We start from the raw sequence: 23,039 nt of genomic DNA, 5'->3' as shown, positions 1-23,039 counted from the left end.
TTCTGACAGCCCTTGGGTGTAAAGTTGAGCACTTGAATTGCCATGGCATGGAAGGTTATAGATCAAGTGTTGGATGATGGGATTAATAGAGGGGTGCATAGTGGTCAGTGTGGATGAGTTGGGCAGAATGACATGTTTCCTTGCTGTATAACACTACGATTCAAATAATAATCTTTAATTCCACTCCCCAAGCAATTTTTATTGGATTTTTTTGGCTAACAAAAATATAGAATTTGACTTGACACATTGAATTACAAAATCACGTTCTGGAGAATTGGTTTTATCATTGGAACCATTGGAGCTTCAGTAATTAAATGGGAGGTTCAGTGTCTATTATTTTAACTAGATTGCACATAATTAAATGGCATCTTCATATTCAATGCTGACCTATGCTTTATTTTAATATTTATCAACATGGACTTATTGCACTATTTGGAAAGGAATGGCAATGGTAAAACGGTCATTAACTTGAATTGTCCTGCATTTAAAATTATTTATCTGCCTTTAAATAGCTTTTTTTTCAGCAACATGCCCAACTCTTGTTCTGTGTCAAGATTTTTGATCAAATCTAGACTCATGGCTTTTTGAATTAAGGAGGGCAATTACAGGAGTGAGTAAATTAACAACCTGCATGTGATGCATTGCCTTTTGATGAATGGATAAGTTTTACCTAATCTTAAAACATTAACTGAGAATCGTAAATTAGAATTTCACTTTTAGTAATAGTATGAGATTTGATCTATGACTAACCTGTTCAGGAATGCAGCACACACAACTGATACAGCAATAATACACGCTGCTGTATTAATGCAAGAACATTATCCTTCATTGTAAGAAAATGCTGACATTATTAATGAACAACAATATAAACTACACATCTCCTGAAAGAACCCACTTGGAATGTTAATTGTGATTATGGTGGATTTATTTCCAGTTACAGAAAATATATCCAAATTGACATGGTTAGAAGAGAAATTGCATTTTAATTTTCCAAAAGCACAAGCAAATTCTTTGGAATGCATTTGAAAGTTGGATCAACTGAACTGACAAAAACAAATTGTAATTTGCAATTTAATATTTAAAATATATACTTTATTCATAATATACTGTATGGAAGAAATGCAATTGGTCTGTCTTTACCTAATTTTATTGTACATCAAATCTATATATTTTCCTGGAATGTATTAATGCTACTCCTTACCTCAAGCAATACACTCAAGTCAACACAAGGAACTGCACTTGCTGGCTTAGGAAAAAAGACACAAAGTGCTGGAATAACTCAGCAGGTCAGGCAACATCTCTGGATAAAAATGGATAGGTGATATTTTGGGTCGGAACACTTCTTCAGACTGAGTATTTGAGAAGCTGTTACACAGAACCCTCACTATATAATAGTACAGAGCCTTAATCAAAGGTCCTTGCCTATAACGTATTTACCACAGCTACTTTGTACTTAACTGCTTCCCTCAGCATGTACTCCTGCATCTAGGATTGTGCTCGTCAGCATTTAGTTATGGATATCTCCTTACACTGAAAGACCCACAAGTTTCCAGTAGACCAAAGTGTGTCATTAGCTGAGTTGATCTGGCTGTTGATGGCTGACTCATCGTGTGCACCTGGGAACAGTCCTTGGTTCGCAGTCCTCAGATTTGGCAGATTTTAATGTTAATTATTAAATGCCATTTTGATGCTTAAACTCCAGCAAAAACCTTTTGCTTTACTTATTCTTGAAATGTCTGATTCTACAAGAGGTTCTCGAGATACTTCAAGTTACAAATGTCAAAGGGGTGAAGTGTGGCAGAGAATGTGTGGGCAGGGGATCTTTTGTTTCTTGTTCCTTTGACAAACCAGTTGCTCTCAGACCTGGATGCCCTAAGGCTTTTCCTTGCAGGGCAGCTTTATTCTTGGAATGAGCACCAGCATTAAATCTAGATGTTCAATTGCAGTTTTTTCCCCAGCATTATGCATTTGAAATATCTTCATGGAATGGTATGATTATATTCATTTCATTATCAAAGTGCAAAATCCTTGAAGCAATTTATGCACATTCCTCATACAATATGCCTTTCGGAGCACTATGGGGGAATGTGGGCCAATTTACCTTGGCCAAGATTTCTGCACTGTTGCCACAGTACAATCTTGAAACTAATATCCATCTCGTAAGTCAAATACTTACCTGCATCTTTGGTTACTCAGAAAGTTCCTGATCTGCAGTCCATATCCAATCGATCCCCTCTGCCCCACAAAACTGAAAATAACTTTCTAGCTTCCAATGCCTCAGTCTTCAAATTCCAGGCCTTCCCTGCCATTCCAAGCATATACAAGGGGAGAAAGTCATTATTTCCCTCCTGATGTTCAGATCAGTCCCCATCCCCCAACCCCACACAAAGTTGTTCCAAAGCTGCAATTTAATCTTTTTTTGCAGGAAAAGTGAAGATGTAGAAAATCAATCAACATTCTGGCCCAATTGCAGAAAATGTAGATTTTCTGCAGTGTCCATGACTTCAGTGAACAAGGTATTTTCCCACCAAAATTGGTGGCAGATGGAATTGAATCCAGACACATGTGAGACGTGCACTTTTGGGTCTTCAAGGGAGGGCATGCAGAGTAAAGAGCAGGAACTAGGGAGCAATGATGTACAGAGAGACTTTAGGGTGCAAATCCATAGTCTCTGAAAATGGTGACAGGAAGATCGGGTAGTGAAAACGACATTTGGTATGTTTGCCTTCATAGGCCGAGGCATTGAATGTAAGAGCTGGGACGTCATCTTGCGGTTGTATAAAACATAAGTTAGTCCACAATTGAATATTTTGTGCACTTCTGGTTGTTACACTAGGGAAGGATGTGGTTGAAATAGGAGAGGTCAGAAGAAATTCACCAGGAAGTCGCCTGGAATGATAGTCTGTAGTTGCAAAGAGAGATTGGCTGGTTTGGGTCCATGAAGGCTAACGTAGAGGTTTATAAAATTAGGTTCATAGATAAGATAGTCAGAATCATTTTCCCAGGTCAGAGAGACCTAGAACCAGAGGGTACAGGTTTAGGGCGAGGGAAAAAAAATAAGATCTGAGAGTGTTTTGAATGCAAAGGGAGGTCAATATCTGAAATGAGCTGCCAAAGGAGGTGGATATAATTACAACATTTTAAACATGTTTGGGGGCCAAGTATTTGGACAAGAAAGCAGAGAAGATATGAGTCCAATGTGGACAAATGGGATTCATGTAAATGGTCAGCATGGAGAAAGTTGACCAAAAGGGCTTGTTTCTGTGCTGCATGTCTCTGATTCCAAGATTCTATGAAAAGGGCTGACCTTGCAACTCTAAAGCATGAAACTGCTGCCTTGATCCCCGATCACACACAAACCACTTGCTCCACTAACCTCCTCCTACTCCTTCGTAGGTGGGGAAATTTCAATCAGCAAATTAAGATTATGTACCTGATGTTAAATTCCTATTAAAAATACTGTTCTTGGACTATTTATAGATTGAAATTCCAATGATATATTCAAAACTTTTTGAAGTAAAGTATCTTTGATTTTATTGCTAGAAAATCTCCAAAATACTGGAAAATGAACTGACAAAGTTTGCTACTCAAGAAATGAAATCTTGTCTTCTCAGCGTTCTAATCTTTGAATGAATTTAAAAATACACACTGAAATGTTTGGTTTGTGTCATTTTTTGACCGTTGGGTGGGCTTTCAGCATGTATTAAATTTAGAATGTTATTTCTTTGTGACCAGCACGATTATTCTCTATGCAAGGATTACGTTTTTGGGAGACTGCTGGCTGTTTTTTTACTTGGTATTTAATAGTTTCACCAATATTTTCATGCAGTTTTGGGAAGATTTTAACTTTTATTTCTTGGATAAGGACAAATAGTTCAGTTTTGAGCATTAGACCAATTTCTGGTTTCCTGATTACTACACATCTAGTAGGGCCATCCCCATTAACGGTCTTTCCTAATCTGTGAAGATATATTTAATGGTGAGAATTAATTGATACAATCTGCTGGTGGATACGGTTCTCAGTGAGGCACCAGGGAGGTTCAGATTACAGGATAATTAGTGTTTAGTCTCTTTGAAGCTGCTTTGATACTAGTTTTGAAGGAGTGAATGTTTAAAGACTGCTCAACTATCCAATGTAAACATAACAGAACCCAGCTGAGATCCTGGTGGATTGCATGTGAAAAGGTTCATTCCTGCTTAATGAGTTAGTATTAAGAGATAGAGTTTACAGATTGCCTCACTCTTGAGATGTCTGAAGATAATTGCATTTGCACCTCAGTATAGCAAGAGAAAAAGCCTTTTGCAAACTTCATTTATGTTGTTACCACAAATGTGGAAAAGGAAGAAAGAATGTAATCTATGACCTTCCTGATCTTTGTGTGCTGGTTTAGATTCAGTGGTAGCACTCTTGCCTCTCAGGCTTCTGTTCCAGCCAGTTTAGCAATAATATAGGCTTTGTTACTGTGGGTTATGGTAAGAAGACTCTTGGCATCATTTAAAGAAGAGCAGTGTTGTTAGCAGGGGGAAGCTTCATACAAACGGAATGTAATATAACAGCCACAGTATGTGTAAATAATTAAATGGTTTGGAATATTCTGAACTCACTAAACGAATGTGGTTTCTTAACTTTATTGTGTAAATGTGCAGGGGTTCTTTTTATTCTGAAAATTATGCTGTCTCTCTACCCTCAAGCTCTGTGCCGAACAACTGGCACCGGTCTACATAGACATTGTCAACCAGTCCCGACAAACCTGTACTGTCCCTGCCTGCTTCAAAGTCTCCACTATTGTCCCTGTACCCAAAAAGACAACAAACACTGATCTTAATGACTACAGGTCTGTCGCACTGACCTCTGTAGTCATGAAGATCTTTGAAAGATGCTGGCCCATCACAAACCCCCTGTTGGACCCTCTGCAGTTTGCATACCGGGCCAATAGATTGGTGGATGGCGCAGTCAACCTAGGCCTGCACTTCATCCTCCAGCACCTAGACCGCCAGGGAACCTATGCAAGGATTTTGTTTGCATACTTTAGCTCTGCAGTTAACACCATTGTTCCAGAGCTACTACGCTCCAAACTCCCAGTTGACTGTGCCTGAACCCTCTGTCAATGGATCATCAACTTCCTGACAGACAGAAAGCAGCATGTGAGGCTGAGAAAGCACATCTCGGACCAGCAGACCCTCAGCATAGGCTGCACACTCTCCCCTCTTCTTTACTCTCTCTACACCAAGGATTGCACCTCCACAGACTCCTCTGTCAAGCTTCTCAAGTTTACAGATAACACAACCCCGATTGGACTGATCCAGGATGGGGAGGAATCTGCCGACAGACGAAGTGACACAGCTGGCGTCCTGGTGCCATCGTAACAACCTGGAGCTCAATGCTCTTAAGACAGTGGAACTGATTGTAGACTTTATGAGAGCTCCCCCTCCCCCCACTCACTATCAACAACACCACAGTCACATCTGTGGAGTCATTTAAGTTCCTTGGAACTATCATCTCCAAGGACCTTAAATGGGGGGCCATCATCGACTCCACAGTCAAAAAGGCCCAACAGATGATGTACTTCCTGTGGCAGCGGAGGAAACACAACCTGTCACAGGCAATGATAGTCCAATTCTATACTGCCATCGTAGAGTCTGTCCTCACCTTCTCCATCATGGTCTGGTTTGGCTCAGCCACCAAGCACGACATCTGGAGGCTGCAACGAATCATTTGATCAGCTGAGAAGGTTGTTGGCTGCAACCTTCTCCCCATTGACGGACTGTACACTGCAAGGGCCAGGAAGCGAGCGGGCAAGATTATCCCTGACCCCTCTCACCCTGGCCACAAACTCTTTGAAGCACTTCCCTCTGGAAGGCGACTCTGGACTGTCAAAGCCGCCACAGCCAGACATAAAAACAGCTTTTTTTCCGCGAGTAGTAGCTCTACTCAATAACCAAAAGTCTGTAGCCTCTTTTTGCTCTGGTTTATTTCACTCACATGTTTAAACTGTAATGTTGTATTCTTAATGTTTTAATGTTTTATGCTTTACTCTTAATTGTTTACTGTATGTTCGTGTTGTTACTTACGAGCGGAGCACCAAGACACATTCCTTGTATGTGTACATACTTGGCCAATACACTTATTCATTAATTCATTCTTTTTTGTTTTTGAGGTGCTGGATATCCTGCTCTGCTCCATTTGCTTATGTTTCTCACATGCGGAGGTTACTTAAAAGGAATATTATGGGGTTGAACATTCCTGCTTGTTGCTGGGTGCAGGGTCTGTTTATTCCATGTGTGGTGGAATGCAGCTTTGTGTTATGACCCATTGAACAGTAGTTATCGGCAGCTCAATAAAATAATGTTCCTCACCATGGTAATCCTGGATTAGTAAACTCAGGCAAACAAAATTCTGTTAATAGACACACTATTTCTCCATACAATTAAAGTGTTCAATAAGTTATTAGAGTAGATTATGATATAAATTATAATGCCAGCACCTGCTTTTCCTTATCTCTGTTTGATCAGGGAGTGAAATATGAGACTACTATTGATTTAAGTGTTGTCACCACATTAACTGATATATACCAAATTAGTATTGTGGTAAAATCAATGCCTAAGGCATTATGGACCAACCATGCATTGAAGGGTCGACCACGAGTTTAATGCAGATACAAATCTCAGAAGATCTCATTATTATTCTTGGTTGTAACAGGATGATTTTCTAATATGAATCGCAATTAACGCTGTAAAGAAATGGGTGCAGTGAGAAAATACATTTTGTCAACCACTTGCCATTATGGCGGCACAGTGGCGTAGCGGTAGAGCTACTGCCTTACAACGCCAGAGCCCCCTGTTCGGTGCTTGTCTGTACGGTGTTTGTAAGTTCTCACCGTGATCCGCGTGGGTTTTCTCCGACATCTTCAGTTTCCTCCCACACTCCAAAGGAGTACAGGTTTGTAGGTTAATTGTCTTGGAACAACATGTAACATTGACCCTAGTGTGTGTAGGGTAGTGTTAATGTTGGCGTGGACCATGTGGGCCGAAGGGCCTGTTCCCTCGCAGTATCTCTAAACTAAACACATTCAGAGATTTTCGTTTAAAATCCGCATGAACTTTTGGAAACCTCATTCAAAATGTAGGAGCATTCAGGATGGAGTGAGAACATTGTCTAATTCATCAGAACACTCTAAAGTCCAGTGCAAACAGCAGATGGAGCACATCACCTTCTACCCACACTTCCCAATCAGAAATGAAGAGGTTTTAGGATAATAAAATGGATCAGTGATGTGAAGGTTGGTTCAGGAAAGCTTTGCTAAACCAAAAGATTGCCATTATCTTATTGAATGAGAGAACAAGCTGTAGCAGATGAGTAGGTTATGCCTCCTCTCATTGTTATGATTATTTATACCCACTCAGTGCCTGAACTACTTGTGGCAGAGTTGGTGATTCCACAGCCCCATCATTAGTCACCTCAGAACCCCAAGAAATGCAAAAGGAGAAACATGTCATTCTCAGCCCTGTGGGAGTGACTAAGAAGAAGCCTAGATGTGCCTTTTTACATTTTGATCCTGGACTTGCCTGCAGGAAAAATAGGTTATTTGAACTTCCACCTCCCCCCCACCCCTTGCTTTAAACAGCAAATAGCCCCCTAATGCCCTCATTAATTGTATGTAACAGCTCTACCCTAAAGCTTGGTGTTTTGTCACAGATAGTGCTTAAATTTTCCTCTTCACATTTTCTTTCTCACCCCCTCTTCTGAAAGCCTTTCTCTTACTGGGCTCCTGTTTATTCAACTGTGTTAAATTTCACACTGAATCCCCAGGGATGCCAGTACACAACAGGAATTATTCATGATCTCCTTTCTCAAAGAAGTTATAAAATTCCAGTTCTGTAGCACACAGAATCTGAACTAGTCAAAGATTTGCCAGCAGAGAGAAAGGGTTCAGAGAGACTTGCAGTAAGCTTCCTCTTGTTGAAAAGTTGGGAGTTTGTTCGGATGTGGGCAAGATCTGCTTGCAGTTATGGAAGTGGCTTTGTTGTCTGTTCAGAACATCTTCTACAGTCCAACACAGGATCTAAGACTCACTCAAAATCGACCGATTTGTGAAATCCAAGCCAGGTAAATTGCAATTATGCTATCTAGAGAGGAAGGTCTTTGAGAGAAATGTTGGAATCACAATTCATATGTATTTACTAATTTTCATTAAATATCAGCTGAAAATGGAACTCAGTTGTAAGGTAGTTTGCAATGATCAGAAAATGTACCTAATTGATTACAGCTGATTATTTTACTTTGTTGGTTAGAATGGTTAAAAAGGGCACCCTCTTTAGGTTTAAGTTTATTAGTCCTTTTATGTCTAACAATGTTCTTCAACCAATGCAAATCATATCTTTCAGTCAAGAGTGTTTAATTGTCATATGCACTAGAAAGAGAACAATTAAATTCTTACTTGCTGCAGCTTGACAAGCACATTAATGTGCTTTTAAATATAATTTCTTTTTTTTAAGTCGTTGCTTGGGGAATGATTCAAAGTTTTAGTTGCAGTCTAATATATTTTTCCAACTGAATATGTAAGCCTCGCCAACAATTGGTAGCAGACTAATTGGACCATGATGTGAATCATAACTGTGCCTGAATCTGTCTGTAGCTGACTAGAAAAAAAAGCAGTATAGGCTCCTCCTATCTTATCTGCTACAGTTAATTTAAATATAACTCTAATATTATAAAACACTAAATCTGACTGAAGCTGGAAATTTGAAATAGAAATAGAAAGTTTTGGAAATACCCAATAGATCAACAATATCTGTGATGAGAGAAACAGAGTTGAGGTTACATTTCAGTTTAACCTTTCATTGGAAATGAGTGTTCAGATTACTGATCTGACAACTGTTTTGTCCAGTGTTTGTTGGAATATGAAACGGACTACGGTAAAACTGAGTGGATGATGGTGTTTGAACAAAACTTTATTTTTAATTCAAATATTCCGAGGTTCAGTGCTGTAAGAATGCAGTTGTTCCCATTCTGTGCCTTTTGTGTCCTTGGGGCATGCCCATCAAAACATAGAACATTTCTGTGACTTTCTGTGCTATGAAGGCGAGATTTCCTCACTCTGCTGCTTTTTTGATCCTCTGACAGTGGAGACAGCGAGATAAACCATCTGTTTTTACTCTTCCATTTGCTTTTAACGCCATTCCTTCCTTTAGTTATTCACCCCCCTGGAGACCCTGGATAATGACATCCAGAGACCTGGAGAGGCAGAGGTGCAGAAGACAAAATTCAGTAAGTGATTATTTAGCCCATGGAGTGGAAATAAATATTTATTTTGTTTTAAAAAATACATGTTTTTGGACAATGTGCAGTTGGAATCTAAAATTCACTGCCTGCAGGTTCCATAGTAGCATTCACGAGGAGAAATAGTCTCTGGGTTGAAGTTGTTCTGGTAGTGCTGTAACCATATTATAATTCTACTATTCATACACCATAACTGAAGAATTGTAGAAATTACACATATTTTCCAGGCAGGAGTGATGGTTGTAATTCTATCGTTGGCTCTTGGCAGCTATGGAAGTTATAATTGGGCAGCAAGGCCTGGCAGGGACAGGAGTTGTAATTGTGCAGAAAGATAGACACAAAAAGCTGGAGTAACTCAGCAGATCCAGTAGCATCTCTGGAGAAAAGGAATAGGCAAGATGGAAGTTGGGACTCTTCAGAAAGGTCCTGGTAAGTTAGAAGTTGTAACTGCACAGGAAGGTCCTGGCAGCAGTGGGAATTGTATCTCAACAATCAGATACTGACAAGGGTGACAAAGCCAACTCAACAAACAGGTGCCGTGTAGGAAGAAACTGCAGATGATGGTTTATATTAAAGATAGACCCAAAATGCTGGGTTCTGTCGGGAGTAGGAATTGTAATTCCTCAGATGTGTCCTGGCAAGAGTGGTGATTCTAACTACAGACTGAACTTGCCAAGAGTGGGAATTGCAATATCGGAGATGGGCTCCGAAATGTGCAGTGATTGTAAATCTGCAGCAGTCCTGTCAGAACTGAGAATAGGATAGACAGTTGTGGTAATAGTAATTCTACAGATAGGTCCTGGAAAAAAGTGGTAATTGCAGCTCCACAAATTGATCCTGGCAGAAGAAATGTTTCTAAGGCAGAGTTGCAGCTGAACTGCTGGCACTTGCCTCCTTCCCATTAGTGTCAAGACATTTGTGGCTTGTGCACAAAGCAGTTTCCAATTTATAGACAATAGACAATAGGTCCAGGAGTAGGCCATTCGGCCCTTTGAGCCAGCACCACCATTCAATGTGATCATGGCTGATTATTCTCAATCAGTACCCTGTTCCTGCCTTCTCCCCATAACCCCTGACTCCGCTATCCTTTAGAGCTCTATCTAGCTCTCTCTTGAATGCATTCAGAGAATTGGCCTCGACTGCCTTCTGAGGCAGAGAATTCCACAGATTCACAACTCTCTGACTGAAAAAGGTTTTCCTCATCTCCGTTCTAAATGGCCTACCCCTTATTCTTTAATCTGTGGCCCCTGGTTCTGGACTCCCCCAACATTGGGAACATGTTTCCTGCCTCTAACGTGTCCAACTCGTAAATAATCTTATATTTTTCGATAAGATCCCCTCTCATCCTTCTAAATTCCAGTGTATACAAGCCTAGTCGCTCCAGTCTTTCAACATATGACAGTCCCGCCATTCCGGGAATTAACCTAGTAAACCTACGCTGCACGCCCTCAATAGCAAGAATATCCTTCTTCAAATTTGGAGACCAAAACTGCACACAGTACTCCAGGTGCGGTCTCACTAGGACCCTGTACAACAGCAGAAGGACCTCTTTGCTCCTATACTCAACTCCACTTGTTATGAAGGCCAACATTCCATTGGCTTTGTTCATTGCCTGCTGTACTTGCATGCTTCCTTTCAGTGTCTGATGCACTAGGACACACAGATCTCTTTGGAAGTCCCCTTTTCCTAACTTGACACCATTAAGATAATAATCTGCCTTCCTATTCTTACCACCAAAGTGGATAACCTCACACATATCCACATTAAACTGCATCTGCCATGCATCCGCCCACTCACACAACCTGTCCAAGTCACCCTGCAACCTCATAGCATCTTCCTCACCGTTCACACTACCACCCAGCTTTGTATCATCTGCAAATTTGCTAATGGTACTTTTAATCCCTTCATCCAATTTGCTGGCCAAAGTCCACTGGTGACTTTCCACATGGAGACCAGCATCAGAGCATGTACTTGCTGTAATCCCCCAGCGATTACCCCGAGGAATCTGCCTGCATGAATACGCACTGGATATACAACAGTGAATCCATTCCCTTTAATGGAGAGGAAATGAAGCAAGTGAGGAAGATAACTTACATTTTTAGACAGAATTTGTTTTTGTATTTTACTTTTAACAATACTTAGATTTTTAAATTGTTCCTTTGATTTTTAATGTCTTTTGAATGTTTTTAATCTTTCAAAGTCTTCAGCTGCCATGACCACTGACAAAGTCTGAGCATGTGGTGTAGCAGGCTGTGAACTGCACCTCATACAGTGCATTCAGAAAGTATTCAGACCCTTTCACTTTTTCCACATTTTGGTACATTACAGCCTTATTTTAAAATGGATTAAATTCTTTTTTTTAAATCATCAATCTACACACAATACCCCATAATAAAAAAGTGAAAACAGGGGTTTAGAATTTTTTGCAAAGTAATTAAAAAGAAATAACTGAAATATTACAGTTACATAAGTATTCAGACCCTTTGCTATGACACTTATGTTCATCCTGTTTCCATTGATTACCCTTGAGATGTTTCTACAACTTGATTGGAGTCCACCAGTGGTAAATTAAATTGATTGGACATGATTTGGAAAGGCACACACCTGCCTATATAAGGTCCCACAGTTGACAGTGCAGGTCAGTGCAAAAACCAAGCTGGGAAGACGAAGGAATTGTCCGTTGACCTCAGAGACAGGATTGTGTCGAGACACAGATGTGGGGAAGGGTATAAAACAATTTCTGCAGCATTGCAGGTCCCAAGGGGCACAGTGGCCTCCGTCATTCTTAAATGGAAGAACGTTGGAACCACCATGACTCTTCATAGAGCTGGCCGTCCGGCCAAACTGAGCAATCGGGGGAGAAGGGCCTTGGTCAGGGAGGTGACCAAGAACCCGATGGTCACTCTGACAGAGCTCCAGAGTTCCTCTGTGAAGATGGGAGAACCTTCCAGAAGGACAACTATATCTGCAACACTCCACCAATCAGGCCTTTATGGTAGAGTGGCCAGACGGACGGCACTCCTCAGTAAAAGGCACATGACAGCCCGCTTGGAGTTTGCCAAAAGACACCTAAAGGACTCTCAGACCATGAGAAACAAGATTCTCTGGTCTGATGAAACTAAGATTAAACTCTTTAGCCTGAATGCCAAGCGTCTTTTTAAGAAAGGAGGGAGAGAGAAAACGGGAAAATATAGACCAGTTAGTCTGACATCAGTGGTGGGGAAGAAGCTGGAGTCAATTATAAAAGACGAAATTGCGGAGCATTTGGATAGCAGTAACAGGATCGTTCCGAGTCAGCATGGATTTGCGAAGGGGAAATCATGCTTGACTAATCTTCTGGAATTCTTTGAGGATGTAACCAGGAAAATTGACGGGGGAGAGCCGGTGGATGTGGTGTACCTTGACTTTCAGAAAGCCTTTGACAAGGTTCCACATGGGAGATTAGCGGGCAAAATTAGTGCACATGGTATTGGAGGTAGGGTACTGACATGGATAGAAAATTGGTTGACAGACAGAAAGCAAAGAGTGGGGATAAATGGGTCCCTTTCAGAATGGCAGGCAGTAACTAGTGGGGTACCGCAAGGCTCGGTGCTGGGACCGCAGCTATTTACAATATACATTAATGACTTGGATGAAGGGATTAAAAGTACCATTAGCAAATTTGCAGATGATACAAAGCTGGGTGGTAGTGTGAACTGTGAGGAAGATGCTATGAGGTTGCAGGGTGACTTGGACAGGTTGTGTGAGTGGGCGGATGCATGGCAGATGCAGTTTAATGTGGATAAGTGTGAGGTTATCCACTTTGGTGGTAAGAATAGGAAGGCAGAGTATTATCTGAATGGTGTCAAGTTAGGAACAGGGGTCGTACAACGAGATCTGGGTGTCCTAGTGCATCAGTCACTGAAAGGAAGCATGCAGGTACAGCAGGCAGTGAAGAATGCCAATGGAATGTTGGCCTTCATAACAAGAGGAGTTGAGTATAGGAGCAAAGAGGTCCTTCTGCAGTTGTACAGGACCCTAGTGAGACCGCACCTGGAGTACTGTGTGCAGTTTTGGTCTCCAAATTTGAGGAAGGATATTCTTGCTATTGAGGGCGTGCAGCGTAGGTTTACTAGGTTAATTCCCGGAATGGCGGGACTATCATATGTTGAAAGACTGGAGCGACTAGGCTTGTATACACTGGAATTTAGAAGGATGAGAGGCGATCTTATCGAAACGTATAAGGTTATTAAGGGGTTGGACACGTTAGAGGCAGGAAACATGTTCCTAATGTTGGGGGAGTCCAGAACAAGGGGCCACAGTTTAAGAATAAGGGGTAGGCCATTTAGAACTGAGATGAGGAAAAACTTTGTGAATCTGTGGAATTCTCTGCCTCAGAAGGCAGTGGACGCCAATTCTCTGAATGCATTCAAGAGAGTGCTGGATAGAGCTCTTAAGGATAGCGGAGTCAGAGGGTATGGGGAGAAGGCAGGAACAGGGTACTGATTGAGAATGATCAGCCATGATCACATTGAATGGCGGTGCTGGCTTGAAGGGCCGAATGGCCTCCTCCTGCACCTATTATCTATTGTCACTTCTGGAGGAAACCAGGCCAATCACCTGACCAATACCATACTTCCAGTGAAGTATGGTGGTGGCGGCATCATGCTGTGGGGATGTTTTTCAGCGGCAGGAACAGGGAGACTAGTCAGGATCGAGGGAAAGATGAACAGAGCAAATTACAGAGAGATCCTTGATGGAAACCTGCTCCAGAGCGTTCTGGACCTCAGACGGGGGTGGAGGTTCACCTTCCAACAGGACACAGCCAAGACAATGCAGGAGTGGCTTCATGACAAGTCTGTGAATGTCCTTGAGTGGCCCAGCCAGAGCCCGGATTGCAACCCGATCGAACATCTTTGGAGGGATCTGAAAATAGATGTGCATCGACGTTCCTCATCCAACCTGACAGAGCTTGAGAGGATCTGCAGAGAAAAATGGGAGAAATTACCCAAATACAGGTGTGCCAAGCTTGTAGTATCATATCCAAGAAGACTTGAGGCTGTAATCGCTGCCAAAGGTGCCTCAACAAAGTACTGAGTAAAGGGTCAGAATACTTATGTAAATGTGGTATTTCAGTTAATTTTTAATTACTTTGCAAAAATTTCTAAACACCTATTTTCACTTTTTTATTGGGGGATGAGGGGAGGGGGGAGAGGGGGAGTGGGGGGAGAGGGGATGGGGAAGGGGGATGGGGGGAAGAGGGGGGAGGGGGAGGTGGGAGAGTGGAGGGGTAGGGGGGGAGGAGAGGGTGCTGCACCAATGCAGGAGAGGTTTGAGCCCAACGGGTCCACTTGGTCTAGTTAAGAATTAATATCATGACCAAAATAGTAACATCATGCCTGAGTTTGTTTTCAGATTCTACTCTCTTTATGGCCGATTCTAGCTCATAACTCACAAAGTGCTCCATTTCCTTTGGTCTGTCAGGCATTCACAGCGTTCAGCCTTTGATTATCAAGCCCTTTCTGAACCATTCTGTCTTTCCATCTATCTTTTCTCCAAAAACTTCACTTATTCACTAAACTGGTAAACTGATCAAGAGCTAAATTAAAGAAAATATCTAAAATGTTGAAAACACTCGTCAGATCTGCAATGTTGAGGAGTTAACATTTCGGGTTGAAGACCTTTCATCACTGAGCTGCGATGAGGATGCTATGAGGCTGCAGGGTAACTTGGATGGGTTGGGTGAATGGGCAGAAGCATGGCAGATGCAGTATAATGTGGATAAATGTGAGATTATCCACGTTGGTGGCAAGAACAGGAAAGCAGATTATTATCTGAATTGTGTCAGATTAGGAAAAGGGGAGGTGCAACGTGACCTGGGTGTGCTTGTACATCAGTCACTGAAAGTAAGCATGCAGGTACAGCAGGCAGTGAAGAAAGCTTAATGGCATGTTGGCCTTCATTGTGAGAGGATTTGAGTTTAGGAGCAAGGAGGTCCTACTGCAGTTGTACAGGGCCCTGGTGAGACTGCACCTGGAGTATTGTGTGCAATTTTGATCTCCCAATTTGTGGAAGGACATTATTGCTTAGGTGCAGCGTGGGTTCACCAGGTTAATTCCCGGGACTGACATATGATGAAAGAATGGGTCGACTGGGCTTGTAGTCACTGGAATTTATGATGAGAGGGGATCTTATAGAAACATATAAAATTCTTAAAGGATTGGACAGGCTAGATGCAGGAAAAATGTTCCCGATGTTGGGGGAGTCCAGAACCAGGGGTCACAGTTTAAGAATAAGGGGTAGTAGGCCACTTAGGACTGAGGTGAGGAAAAGCTTCTTCACCCAGAGATTTGTGAATCTGTGGAATTCTCTGACATAGAAGGCAGTGGAGGCCAATTCACTGGATGTTTTCAAGAGAGAGTTAGATTTAGCTCTTAGGTCTATAGGAATCAAGGGATATGGGGGAAAAGCAAGAACGGGCTTGTGATTTCAGATGATCAGCCATGATCATATTGAATGGCAGTGCTGGCTTGAAGGGCCGAATGGCCTTCTCCTGCACCTATTTTTCTGTTTCTATGTTTCCTTCACAACTAGAACATTTTCAAAGTAAAAAGAGCTTATTTTTCCATTTCGCTCTTTGCAGATGCTGCTTTACCTGCTGAGTATTTTCAATATTTTCTGTTTTTATTTACAGTATTTTGATTAATACAAAATTTTGTTTGATAATGAGCAAACTTCAATATTTTATTATGTTAAATGGACTATTAAGATACATATCACTAATGTTGGGATTAATAATTGACTTTGTATGCTTGCATATTTATTAACTTACTGTTTTACTTTATTTTTCCATAATGAAATATGGTAGAATATTGAACAGTTTTTAATTTAATACTGATTTTGAGATATTTCTGCATTGTCTTTTTCTCAATAGCCTCACTTGGCACAAGCCAATGCTGGGTTTATAGGAGAGACCTTACATTCCTTATTTACTCATCCAGTCAGGTACGGTCAATCTCAGTGTTTCAAGTTTAAGATCTGCCTTTCATATTCTCTTGGAAACAGCAATAATGCTGGTTATCTGGCATTTATGTCTGTCACCACTCTATATGTAATAACGCAGCAGCAGAATCCAGACAATAATCCCTTGTGATCTGAACTGCAGTGTGTGTTTGTTCCATTTAATTTCCAAAAGCTGTCAGAAACACTTGATCAGAAATACACACAAATCTTTAGGACGTTTTCATATTACAGATACAGGAAATGGTAAATCCACTTGGATAGAATCAATATGTCTTTATAAAAAGGAAACTGTGTTTGGCAAATCTATGTTTAGTTTTTCGAGGGCAGCACAATAGAACAGTTGGTAGAGCTGCTGACTCACAGCTCCGATGACCCAGGTTTAACCCTGGCACCGCGGTGCTCTCCATGTAGATATCACATATTTTCCCTGTGACTTTCGGTTTCCTCCATGCGCCAAAAATGTCTGGCTTTGTTGGCTAATTGACCAATGTACAATTGCTCCTAGTAGGTGAGAGGTAAAATTTGGGGAGCCTTTATGTGAATGGAAGGAGAATAAAAAATAAGATTAGTGTAAATGGCATAGGTAGATACAATTACAACATTTAAAAGGCATTTGGATAGGTTCATAGTCAGAAAAGGCATGTAAAGATATAGGCATTGGTCGGCATGGACGAGTTGGACTGAAAGGCTTGTTACTGTGCTGCTTAACTCCATGTCTCTATAAACATAATAAAAAGTTATTGTAAATAGTAGTTCTATGATTTCTGTTCTTTCTAATTTTACAAATTAAAATGGTAAAATATATTGTTAACTGAATTCATTGCCTTGGCAATACTGTATTTAGTTTAATTTAAAGATACAGCGTGGAAACAGGCCCTTCGGCCGACCGAGTCCGCACCAACCAGTGATCCCCACACATTAACACTATCCTACACACACCAGGAACAATTTACACGTATACCAAACCAGTTAACCTACAAATCTGTTTATTCACAAAATGCTGGAGTAACTCAGCAGGTCAGGCAGCATCTCGGGAGAGAAGGAATGGGTGACGTTTCGGGTCGAGACCCTTCTTCAGACCCGAAACGTCACCCGAAAAGTCACCTATTCCTTCTCTCCCGAGATGCTGCCTGACCTGCTGAGTTACTCCAGCATTTTGTGAATAAATCGATTTGTACCAGCATCTGCAGTTATTTTCTTATATTATTTAACCTACAAATCTGTACGTCTTTGGAGTGTGGGATGAAACTGAAGATCTTGGCCACCCAAATATGCCTGTGTGTTGTGACATATTATTTTAGGAATGAAATCAGGGGGTTTGCTTGCCTTTTTTGATGTGATTGAAAGCATAGTCTGTTCAAGAATAAATGTCATTTTGCAACATGTTTAGAAATCTAGAAGAATGGCCATTTACTTTTAACCTATTTAAATATACTGATCTAATTACCAACTCTATCATCTATCAAAAAATATGAATGAGAGACTTGCTTTTTAATGGCATCTTTGGAGCAGGGATTAATTTGACTTTTCCTTAATTTTTCTACAGGCTGATGTGGCCCAAGAACAAATGCTTTGACTATTTGTACAGTGAAGGGCAGGAACTTTTGGCAGCATTCCCTGTACAAGCCACAATCACCTTCTATACTGAATCAGACAGCGAGGAGGAAGAGGGGGAATCTGAGGAGGAAAATGAATCAGAAGAAGAACCAATCATGGCAGAAGACTACTTTGAGCGAAAAGAAACAGAAAAGACAACAGTTGTAGGCGATGATAGACTAAGACATAGTGACATAATCTATTAAATCACAAAGATATTCAGCTGTTTCAATAGTAGAACATTGTCTTTAATTTATAAACATCTCGGTACAATTTTTGTACTTTTTGTACATACTGCAGAAATACTTTTATTATTAAAATATATTTTTATTGTTTTTACATTAAAGAGATTTTCTGTGCATTTGTGTAAGTCGCGTTAAGGGTGAAAAAGAACGAAATGATAAGCAAACTCATTGCTTAGGCTGACAAATGAAAGAGGAAAGAAAAATGGGCCAGTGTCAGAGAAGGACAAATGAGAAGAAAATATGGTGACTGATTCCAGATTCGGAAATATAAAAGAGATAAGTAATCCCATGTCAAGTATTGGATGATTAGGTAGTCTCTTTCTATTAAATTGAATTAAGTTGAGTTTAATGTCGTAAGCACAAGGTGGTGCAGGTGGTACAACAAAACATCTTGCTTACAGCAACATTACAGGCACATAGGCTCAGACAAATATACCAAAACAAATAATGCATAAATAACATATCAATGACACATAAGCTTTTTGATTACTGAAAGCACATGTGATAGTTCCAGATGACGTTGGGCAAATTTCAAGGTGGACATCAACTCTGGGGTTGTTGGCTCTGTTTATCTTCCGCTTTTCTATGGTTATGTTTGCAACATATTTCCCTGGCATATAGACATGCTGCGTGTAATGGAATAGCTGAACCCTTCTATGACCTGTGAATAGTCAAGAGACTTGTGTGCATATTTAATGAAAGCAATTGTTGGGATTTGATAATGTGTTTGTTATTTTATTTGTGATTTGAAGTTAATTTATTCTTTTTAAAAGGAGCACTTTTGTTCATAAGATTTTAATTTGAATTAATGTCTTAAATGTAGGATGCATAGCATTCAACTCATTGCCAGTAATCCACTTTTGGGAAGCTTGACTCAAAATTGTATTCCTTTGATTTTCTGCAGTTTTATAGAAATGTCTTCGATTCTCTTGAGGATCATTCTTCTAATACCTTCATCTTGTTGATAAAACTGATACTTAAGTGTGCTGAGATGAGCTACGCATTTCCTTAAGATGCATTGTGAAATGTAATGTCATCATACTGAGCTATCCCTGCACTTGATCTCCAGATTGTTCTGTACTTGATCTCCAGATTGTTCTGTACTTCTCAGCTGTGGATGGTGGTGCGGTGGAGAGGAGGGCAGAGGGTGTGTGGGTTTTGACAAGGGAAACATCCTTGACACACACAGCCATTGGCCCCCTGTCAAACTATTGCCAAGTTATCAGTGCAATCCAACTTGATGAATAAAAAAAGGCTCCTCCAATCTCTGTTCATTCATTTCAAATTGATTGTCAATTCTTCAATCAGAGGACACAATCATCATCACCCTGTATTACTGTGTCAAATGGTTGAGAAATATTGTCATTAAACCCTTTCTGCATTCTTGTTGAAAATAATATTGGTAGTATCAGTTATTTGGCCAACTTTCCAAGAGCTAAATTAAGCAATCCTTCATAGCATTATGAGTCCTCAAAAAATGTTGCTCCAATTTGGGACAATATCTAACAATGATCATCTTCCTACATATTCGCCCCACATAAAATGCTGCATTTTAGATACATCTCCACTCAGGCTTTTGCATATAGTAATACTTGGAATAGTTCATAAATTATTTGTATTCTACAAATAAATCAGGTAGCCTGTGCCATTGTTTTTTTTAAAGGACTACATTAGCATGGTAGAGACTAGGCCTAGTATCAGCATAAATGTTGATGCCCAAATGCCATTATTCCAAAACAATCCTGCAAATGTGTGCTTGATAGGCTGCTGTTTGGATGCTTAGAAGTTACATAAAGCAAACACATTCACAGCATCTCTGGCAATAATGGTGCTTTCAAATGGGGAAAAATCAATTTACAACTGAAGAAGACTGAATGAAAAGTAAACATTCAAGATCATAATGCATTGAAAAAAAAAGATTTATTTATATAATTTTTTAAAAGCTGTACATTAAGTTGATTAATTTAAAAAAAGTAATATTACAAAAGACAGTTTCCATTCTTAGCTCTCTTTCCCCACATTTCCCTCCATACACACAAAGGCCCCAAGTGGCCCCAGAGGCAGGCAAAGGCTATTAGAACTAAATGAAAATAAGGCATGTTCATTATTATTAATGTTAAGTTTTGACCAATGCAAGCACCAACAGATGACCAATCTTCTACCCTGTCCATTTTTGGACAGGAGACAGATAGAGCTGTGTTAATTTTGAAATCATGGTTTGAATTCTGAAAATTTCTTATTAATATCGAAGATAAATGAGGGATATTATTAGCCTTAAAAATAAACAGCATTTAAAAAAATTGTATCTGTTGCCCAGATTTTAATTTTAGAAAATTACCAAATGGCCTATTAAAAAAAAAAGACCAAAACTGAACGAACACATATCCTGGAAGAAGACTGTGAAATGGGAGAAGGTAAAAATGTTCAGGAAGGAATCATAGACAAGCACAATTTGGAAGAAAATTGATAAATGTGCCTGCATCAGCTGCAGGTATGAGCCTTTGCATTGGCTAGCAGGAGCCATTGACAGTACCAATATGAGCAGAAAATGGACAAAACAAATTTTCTATCCAAGTTGTGGATTGTGGTGGCTCACTAGGGGAATCCACTCTTGGAAATTCCAAATGAGAGTTACCAACAACACTGCTAAATTCTGGACAGGGATGACTGCCTAATTTAATTTAAAGTACAAAAAATATAGTAGAGGAGGGCAATATGTGGTATACATGCAACAGAAATAGGAAGAGATTTTATGCAGCAATATTTGCTGCTGGGGGAACCAACTCTTGGACATGTAGTTGCATGATTTGATGCCCTTTATATTGTCATCCAAGCAGGAATGAGTTTCAACCCACTATCCTCTGTGGTTCAGATGGAAATTCAGATGGATTGTGGTAAAAGGGTGGGATCAAATTTTAGTCGATTTTGCGCTTGTGAGAAGAAGGTCTCCATCCAGCTCAAGCAAAGCCATTGATGAAAGAGGAGACAGGGTTAGCGTTTGTCAACTCCCACTCACTGCGGGCTTCTGTACCCTGGCGAGGCAGAAGGCAGGTGAACAAGGCTCTCAAGAGGTGATTGTGTGATTCACTGTTTGCCATGAATCCCTGAATATTTAACATGTTTAGACTTTCTCACAAAAAGCTGAAAGGAAAGCATATGGCACAGGAGATTGGACACTCACTTCACCAGACCCGATGCTGTGGGAATCAGCCATCTTATATGAGGTGAAAACACATAGCGTCACCATGGTAACTCATTGTTCACAGGATGATTATAGGACCTCCACCAAAGCCCCCAAACTGTGTTTAAGTCAGTGCTAGAGGACACCGATGGATACTTCCTGTTACTTATTCTGAGATTTTACCCCCTCCTCCTCATAGGAATTTGGCCCCACCCTTGAAATTGCTGAATAAGAAATAATTATTAAAAAAATAATTAATGCCTACAAATAAATAGTTTACAGTCAGGGTGGACATTAGGAAACTGTGGAAAACTCACAATCCTCTGTTTATTCCAGAAGTTGCATGCATACATGCTTAAAAAACAAAGTGCTGGAGTTACTCAGTGGGTCAGGCAGCATCTGTGGAGGGAATGGACAAAAGATATTTTGGGATGGGACCCTTTCAGCAGTCTGAAGAAATGTTCTGACCGGAAACATCATCTGTCCATTGCTTCTTCACATGCTGCCTGACCCGCTGAGTCCCTGCAGCACTATGTCTTTTGCTTAAGATTGCAACATCTGCAGTTTCTTATGTTTCCATGCGTACGTGCTCTCTACATACAGTACCAGCAGGTGATACTCTACGCCACATTTAGGCCACTAATATTAATCAATGGGCTATTCCATGTTAGGAATCAGATTGATTACAAGTATGAAGATTAATGAGTAGTAGAATTGTATTTTCCTGAAATGATTTAAAATGGAAATATTACTGTTAAAATGCAACTGTTTTTTTCATGTCACTCTGTCGAAAGTTCAGTGCATCTATCACTCTCAGTGCTGGTGTTGGATTCTGAGCTTAATGAAGTATAGTGAACCATTTTATGGTAGTTTAGCGACTCCCAACTTCACCTGTGGTGTTAAAACAATAAAAAAAGAACTGCAGATGTTGGTTTTAGACCAAAGGTAGACCCAAAATGCTGGAGTAACTCAGCGGCCGATTCACTCTGAAATAGTGTCCCGATCTGAAACATTACCTATCCATTTCTCCAGAGATGCTGCCTGACTCACTGAGTTACTCCAGCATTTTGTGTCTATCTTCACCTGTGGTGAATTAAAAAAATATATTATAACTAGTGGCAATTGTTTTTTTGGTATTCATTCATCTCTGGGTGGTATTGTGTCATATCTTGCTCAGAGCTGGGGGGTTGTTATCATTCTTCTGTAAGCTTTGGAATTCCTGTATCTCCAACACGTGGCAATCTGCCTACAACTGGCTAATGTTTGGGTTATTTGTTGACTGGATGTGTACTTATATCCCACCTCAATTCAACTTCAATTTTGTGAAGGAAAATGACTGTTGGGATCAGAAGGACTTTGTGCTTTTAACCACCAGACAACAACAATCTCAAACACAGATGGAACAGATTGGACAAACACTGAAATTCCCTCAACATGTTTCTTGTCATCATTATTGGGTTGGATGTAACATGAATCAGTTGAGATCTGAAGTTGTTTCTTAAAGATCTCTTGAATTTCATTCAAATAACGTGTAACAAAACATATTAAAATAAAAATCTCTACACTGCCACATCAGCTCATTTGGAGTATAAATGAAAGGAAAGGTAAAGGTCTGTCTGCTTTACCAGGGCAATCAGATTTACATGATCTGAAGATTATGGCAGTTTCTTTTGTAGAAATAAAGCTTCGATACCAGCAAGTTTACGAGTTCATTGAGAAGAAATTCGTCCCCAGT

General features: G+C 40.3%; 1 protein-coding gene across 4 annotated transcripts in view; it reads right to left on the bottom strand.

Moving 5' to 3' along the window:
- Positions 1-16,438: 16,438 nt before the first annotated feature.
- The window catches only part of drp2 (dystrophin related protein 2), a 299,384-nt gene continuing 292,783 nt past the window's right edge, over positions 16,439-23,039 (bottom strand). For all 4 annotated transcript variants that reach the window (XM_078412317.1, XM_078412319.1, XM_078412318.1 and 1 more), the window contains one exon: positions 16,439-16,813. In XM_078412317.1, the coding sequence (XP_078268443.1) occupies positions 16,662-16,813 (152 nt within the window). In that variant the 3' untranslated portion in view covers positions 16,439-16,661. The remainder of the gene's footprint in view (positions 16,814-23,039) is intronic.

This window comes from Rhinoraja longicauda, chromosome 15 (assembly GCF_053455715.1).
Source record: "Rhinoraja longicauda isolate Sanriku21f chromosome 15, sRhiLon1.1, whole genome shotgun sequence".
NCBI classification, from domain to species: Eukaryota; Metazoa; Chordata; class Chondrichthyes; order Rajiformes; family Arhynchobatidae; genus Rhinoraja; species Rhinoraja longicauda.
Note: the sequence above shows the minus strand (reverse complement) of the source record. Positions and strands in the feature narration are given on the sequence as shown.